Raw genomic sequence first — 6963 nt, 5'->3', positions numbered from 1 at the left:
ATGACCCCTCTGGTTTTAGTTTTAACTCCCTGAATTATTGAGTTAATCATTTACAGTGCTATATAGGGAGATATGAATAGATTATTGCTTGTAGCAAGAAAACTACAATTTTTAGCTCAACTCCTATAGAAACAAAATTTCTTAACTTCTTAGCAGGGTTTGGTGGTTTATACCTATAACCCCAGCACTCTGGAGGCTGAGGCAGATCAGCATAAGTTCAAGGCCAGCTTGGACTACACAGTGAATTCAAGGTCAGCCTGGAATACACAATAAACCCTACTTAAAAAAAAAATCACAACTTCTTAAGTTATGAAATGTGAGATTTGGCATATGAATTCCACTGGCAAAGTGCTGTTTTCAGCAATGATGACTGTTTAACCATACCTGATATTCCAGCCATCACTTAAAGGAACCATTTGATACACACACTTTCACTATATCAACAAAAGGTGAGAAATTTAAGAGTCAATTTCTTCAGTACAGTGTGTCTTCTGCTGTGTTATCAACATTTATCCTGACAAACGTAGTATATCAGCCATAGAAATAAACTCTTACATTTAATTTTCCATCTCTGTATTAACTTCTATCCAGTATATTTGTTAATAGCACCTAACATGATAGGTTCATTATCTCTGGAGAGAAAAATCTTATGGAATTTGTATCTGTCAGTTAACAAGGTATATAGGATGAAAAAGCCATCATCAAAAACCTGCCTGAATATCATTGGTAGACACAGCTCTTCTTTCAACTCCCTGTGGCAAAGCAACTTGAATTACATGCAGTTAAAGTTTTTAGATACAAGTATACCATAAAGCAGCAATTAAAAATATGCCCAGGTCTCCAGTTTCTTTTTAGCTGACTCTGGAATATAGTGATCTTTGTTAAATATTAACAAGAACACCACCTTCCTGCTGTCCTGTTTCTGCCCTCAGTGAGAGAAACTGATTTAGTACCTCATCACATTGGAGTGTAGAACTGTAGAGGGGAGAGTGAAACTGAGATAGAAGGCCCCACTAGCAGAGTTTTTGCAGAAAAAAGCAGGCAGGAATGTTAGAAGGCACTTGGATAGAACGGGGCTCATATAAAAGATAGCAGCTGCCATCCTTTCCTTTGCATCTAACAAAGTACAGGAGAGAGTAAAAATTCATGCTACAAATCTTACTGTGTACCTCAATGTGCAAATGCACTTTACTAAGCCAGGCATGGTGGCACATGCCTATAATCACAGCACTTGGGAGGTTGAGGCAGGAGGATCATCATAAGTTTAAAATCATCCTGGGCTACATAGTGAGTTCATAGCCAATCTGAAATACCATCTCCAAAAAGAAAAAAAGGGAAGGGAAGAGAAGGGAGAGGAGGGGAAGAGAGGGGAGGGACTGGGAGGGGAGGGGAGGGGAGGGGAAGAAGACTGCTTTACAGTTTACCTGCTTTTTGCAGTTTTTATTTTCCAGAGTGTGAAAAATTACCCCAAACACCCATAAGAGATTTTAAAAATAGCACTTTTACAGAAACAGAAATGTATATGTATACACAGGAGTAATTTCAGTGGCTTTTGGTATGATGTTGATGATTGATATGCACGAAAAAAAATGAAGAAAAAAAACCAAGCCTGTCAGTTACTGTGACCTAGACATATTTTTAATTGTTGCTTTACTGTGCACTTGTACCTAAAACCTTTAACTGGATATAATTGAAGTTTCTATACAATTCAAAGCATCTCAGACAGAGAGATAAGAAAGCCTGTTTTAAATTTAAGACCTTCAACTTGAAGCCCTGGCAGACTGGTACCCTGTATCCAGAGAATGGAAACAGAAAAAAAGAACCATGCCTGCCCTGACGTACCCATGGCCTTCAACTTTGGACCTGCAAATTAGAACCAAGACAAGAATGACAACAGGGAATAAAGAGTGAGCAAGTGGGTTCAGGCTGTTTGTTTTTTAGTTTTTCTCACTCACCAACAGTTGTCTTCATGCTTCTAGAAAGTGTTAAGAGCTTACCTTCAGTAGCTAGCTGCTCTTTATACATTCAGTCCTCAACCTGTTCTGCTGAAGGATCACCTTCCAGGAATTACTTTCAATCCAACCGGTCCTCCAGAAACCTTCAGCTTTGCTTAAGATTTCCCAGCAATAACTGTACTCAGTAAGTAATGTACCCTTCTAACATCTATTTAAATAGACAAGAGACTATTCTTACATCCTAATCAAGAGACCATGGAAATACTCTGTTCTGCTACAGGATATAGTTCCATACTCTTCAACAATATTTTGGTCCAGTACTTACCTGTCTAAAACTATAATGTAATAACTGTCTAAAACTCTATGTGTGGGATGGGATGCAAGTGTGAGTGTGTGTGTGTAGGTATGCAAGTGTACAGGGCAGCCTTCATGGTGACCATACTCTCCTCTCCGGTTCAGCTTCCCTGTCTGACTGCCATACTATTCCTTCGTATAGATTACTCTGCCTCTTCACAATAGCTTCTCTCCTACAATGTAGGGTATATTTTTTATTTTTATTTTTCCCCCTTTTTACTTAGCCCATATTTACTTTACTGAGCCCGTTTTCCCCTGACCTTTCTGTTTTCCCTACCTTTAATAAATGTGAAACTTTGGCAATATTTTAATAAAAAGACTGCCACCAAAAAATGCAGTGCCACAGAATTTGTAGTCTTTGGAATTAGAAGACACCTAAGTTTAAATGCTAGCTTCACCACATTGTGGTGTTTTATGTAACTGGCAAAATACTGACCTTATTCTCTAAGGGCTTTACTTTCCTCATTTGTAAAACACAGTCTTTTCTGTTACAGATTTAGTCTCAAGATTAAATTACATATAAACTAAGTTTCTAACATGTGCCCTGAAAAAGTTTTGATCTTTCAAAACAAGTCAAGTAATGTGCTTCAGTAAAGATCTGGAGGCAAATCCCGTAAAAAGGAGCAAGTACTACCCCATCTTCCCAAGTCACGTCCAACCTCCAGAAAGGGATACAACTAAGAAACACCTGGAAATTTACATGTAAAACAATAAGCTCATATAAATACAGTATCACATTCAAATAGTTATAACAGAAAAGTATAAAATAAGTACAAAAACACTTATATGTGCAGAACTGGCAAACTTACTTAGCAAATAAAATTAAAAGAACTTTAACAATAACCAGGGCTGCGGAGATGGCTCAGTAGAATAAGTGCTTGCCTAGCAAGCACAAGGGCCTGAGTTCAATCCCCAGTTCCACCAAAAAAACCCCAAAAACTATAACCTTCATTTTAACAAAAATTGAACTTTAAAAAAAAATTGTGGGGGCTGAAGATATAGCTCAGTAGTAGAGCATTTGTGCAAAACCAGCACCACCAAGACAAAAACCAAGAAGTTCTAAGTGTTTCTCTAGTATGTTCAAATGGAATTTGATGAGTAACTGAGTTTGGATCCCAGCTTTGTCACTATTTGTGTGACATTGCTTATGCTTCCTCAACTCTAAGCTAGAAATAATACAGCCTATATGAGGGCTGTGATAAGAATGAAATATTACATGGAATGTGTATAAAGTGCTTAGCACTGTGCTTGGCACATAATTTCCTGTCATACAGATACTGAAACACCCAAACATTAACGAAAACTTACTATATTTACAGGGTGTTTTTCCTGTGGGTTCGCTTATGATTAACGAGATGCGTATTCACCTTAAAACTCTTCCCACGAACAGAACATTTAAAAGGCTCCTGTTGCCTGTGGCTCTTCTGGTGGCATGCAAGTTCTGAATCCAAAGCAAAACTCTGTGCACATGTTTCACATTTATAGAGCTTTTCTTGTATGTGAATGTTCTGATGAGAAACAAGCTCTGAGAAACAAGGAAATTTCATGTCACACTCAGGACACTGTAAAGGCTTGAATCTGGAGAATGAAAAAAAGTTTTCATCATCAACACTGCATTGTTCAGACTCTTTCTTGCGGCCCTTCTCGGGGAGAAGAGGGTACGATATATGCTGTTGGAAGCTCTTTGCACACTGACCGTGCTGGTATTGGGCTGCTGGTGTGTAAGTATTCTCAGGCAATGCCAGATTTGTTTTCTGACCAAAAGATTTCCCACGGTTAGCATGTTCATATTCTTTTCCAGCAGCATGGCTTTTCTGATGCTGTGTTAATCCTGGGAGCCACATAAAACCTCTCTTACAAATACCACACGTATAGGGTTTCTTCTTCACGTGGCTATTCATGTGCCGGGACAGATGTGATTGTTGGCGGAAGATGGCATCACATTTGGTACACTTATAAGGCTTCTCTCCAGTGTGGATTCTCTCATGTGTACTCAGGTTGGCTTTATAATTGAAGCTCTTCCCACAGTCACCACATTTATGTTTTTTCTCTCTTGAATGAATTTTCTGGTGCAAAACAAGATATAAATTATCACTGAAGCTTTGGTCACATTCAGGACACTTGTACTCATTTTTGGTTTCTTCTGGGGGAAACTCAATAATTTCAGAAAGTGCTTTGACTCCTAAACATTGAGACAGTTCTACTAATGGAGTATGGTTTTCAATAGTAATTAGAAGGCTTCTTAACTTTTTCTTGTAAGTGGACGTTCCCGCTGATATATTTCTTTCAGGGATTCCATCTCTACGCTCAGAGGAATTTTGTGGGTAACTGACTAAGGGTGTAGCAGTGGAGTGATTTTCTAGGGAAACCTTTTCAATTTCCATGGGCTCTAGGCTTAATTGCTCATTAACATCAGTGTTGGTTTCCCCTCCTGTTGATAAAAATAAAACATAGATAGCATCTTCGAGTAATGCTAGAGAAAGCAGCAGCTAAGGTAGTTACACAAGAGGAGCAAGAAACTGCAAATGAATTATCTTATAACCCTGACACTGATAAATATACAGAATTAGGAGCCAGCAGGTTCTCCTGACTTCTCAAAGGATCCAGTTCCTCATGAGATGCAAGGGCAAGGAGCAAAGAATGGCTGTAACTAAGTCATGGTCCAATAATAGGAACTAAGGACAATTTTGGTAGACATTGTCTAGAGATCTAGTTTTCCATTTAGTCTATTTAGATTTCAGGAACTTTTCATTATTTAAGCTATCTCAACTGACAAACGAATAATCAAAATTGGAATGGATATAGGATTCATATTTATCCAGGAAGAAAGAAGGCTGAGGTGGTACATGCCTATCATCTAGGAGGCTGAGGCAGGAGGATGGCCTTAAGTTTGAGGCCAGCCCATACTACATAGTGAGTTCAAGGTCAGCCTGAACTGCATAGAGACCCTGTCTCCAAAAAAAAAAAAGAAAAAAAAAAAAAAGTAGGCCAAATTAGCATTAAAGGCTGATCTGAACCTGCTTAACAATGCGAAAAAAGCAAACCCTGAAAGGAGCAAACTCAACCCCAAGTAACTTTTTTTTTTCTTTTTTTTTTGTTTTTGTTTTTTGAGATAGGGTTCTGCTATGTAGTTCAGGCTGGCCTTGAACTTAAACTTACTATGTAGCCTTGAACTCATAGCAATTGTCCTGCCTCAGCCTCCCAAATGCTGGGATTACAGGTGTGCACCACCCACACCCAGCTCAACCCCAAGTAAATGTAATGTATCCCACACAAAGATCAAAAATATTTTATTTTTATATAGATAGACAGATAGATATAGATAGATAGCCTTTTTGAGACAGGGTCTTGCTGTGTAGTTTAGGCTGGCCTTAAGTTTACTTTGTAACCCAGGCTGGTCTCCAACTCACAATTATCCTCCTGCTTCAGCCTCCTGAGTGCTGGGATTATAAAGTGTGTGCCACCAAATTTGGCAAAAATATTTTTTAAAAAATATTTTTAAAAACAAAACAAGGGGCCAGAGAGATGGCTCAGTGGAGTAAGCGCTTCACTGGCAAGCGCAAGGGTCTGAGTTCAATCCCTGGTTCCGCCAAAAAAAAAAAAAAAAAAAAAAATCGGAGCTAGTGAGATGGCTCAGTGGTCTAAAGCATCTACTTAGAACAAGCTAAGCTAAGCAAAGCACAGGGACCACAGTTCAATCCCCCAGCACCACATGCCAGCCAGCGCCCGCCCCCTGGTGGGTTGAGCTGGCCACACACACACACACAAAATAAATAAATAAATATTTTTTTAAAAAAATCCAGCAAACAACAAAAAAATTCACAAAGTCCAAAATCTAACAAAAATTTATCAGATATACATGAACATATGGCCAATAACAAGAAAATATGATCAATAAAGACAAAATCATAAATGATCTAAGTGATAAAAGTATCAGGAAAATATTAAAATGGCCATTAAAATATATTGTATTGGGCTGGGGAGATGGCTCAGTGGAATAAGTGCTTCCCTGGCAAGCGCAAGGGCCTGAGTTCAATCCCCTGTTTCACCCAAAAAAAAAAAAAAAATTAAAAAAAAAAAAAATATATATATAGATATATATATATATGTTCAAGAAGATAAAGAGCAACATGAACATGACAAAGAGACAAGTAGAAGATATAAAAAATGAATTATGAGATCGTTTAGCTACTTAGCTCCAGTCAGGGGTAAAATCTATTCAGGCACAGGAATACTACATATAGTCCTTTCTAGGTAAAGAAGGCATAGCAGTCCTTTAAGAGGATATCATTAGCAAATTATAATAATCTATACTAATGGGGTCTTCCAAGTAACTATAAATTGACTGCAACAAATATGTGGGATTATCACATACTGTGTGAAACCACTGTCACTATACTAAGTTAAATTTTTGTCTTTCAGAAATTATCTCTTGCCAAACATAGAGGTGGGTGCATGATTACTAGCACTGGGGAGGTTAAGACAGGAGGATCACCACAAGTTTGAAGCCAGCTTGGGTTAAACAGTGAGTTCAAGACCAGCCTGTATATAGTGAGACCTGTCACATACACACACACACAGTGAGTTTAAGACCAGCCTGTATATAGTGAGACCTCACACACACACACACACACACACACACACACACACACAG

General features: G+C 38.3%; 1 protein-coding gene across 1 annotated transcript in view; it reads right to left on the bottom strand.

Annotated features, from left to right (window-relative positions):
• Positions 1-3272: 3272 nt before the first annotated feature.
• Positions 3273-6963, bottom strand: part of Znf597 (zinc finger protein 597) — a 6284-nt gene continuing 2593 nt past the window's right edge. Inside the window, exon 4 of the mRNA XM_004628086.2 lies at positions 3273-4740. Coding sequence (XP_004628143.1) covers positions 3623-4740 — 1118 coding nt within the window. The 3' untranslated portion in view covers positions 3273-3622. The remainder of the gene's footprint in view (positions 4741-6963) is intronic.

This window comes from Octodon degus, unplaced genomic scaffold (genome assembly GCF_000260255.1).
Source record: "Octodon degus isolate 3935 unplaced genomic scaffold, OctDeg1.0 scaffold00021, whole genome shotgun sequence".
Classification (NCBI taxonomy): Eukaryota; Metazoa; Chordata; class Mammalia; order Rodentia; family Octodontidae; genus Octodon; species Octodon degus.
Note: the sequence above shows the minus strand (reverse complement) of the source record. Positions and strands in the feature narration are given on the sequence as shown.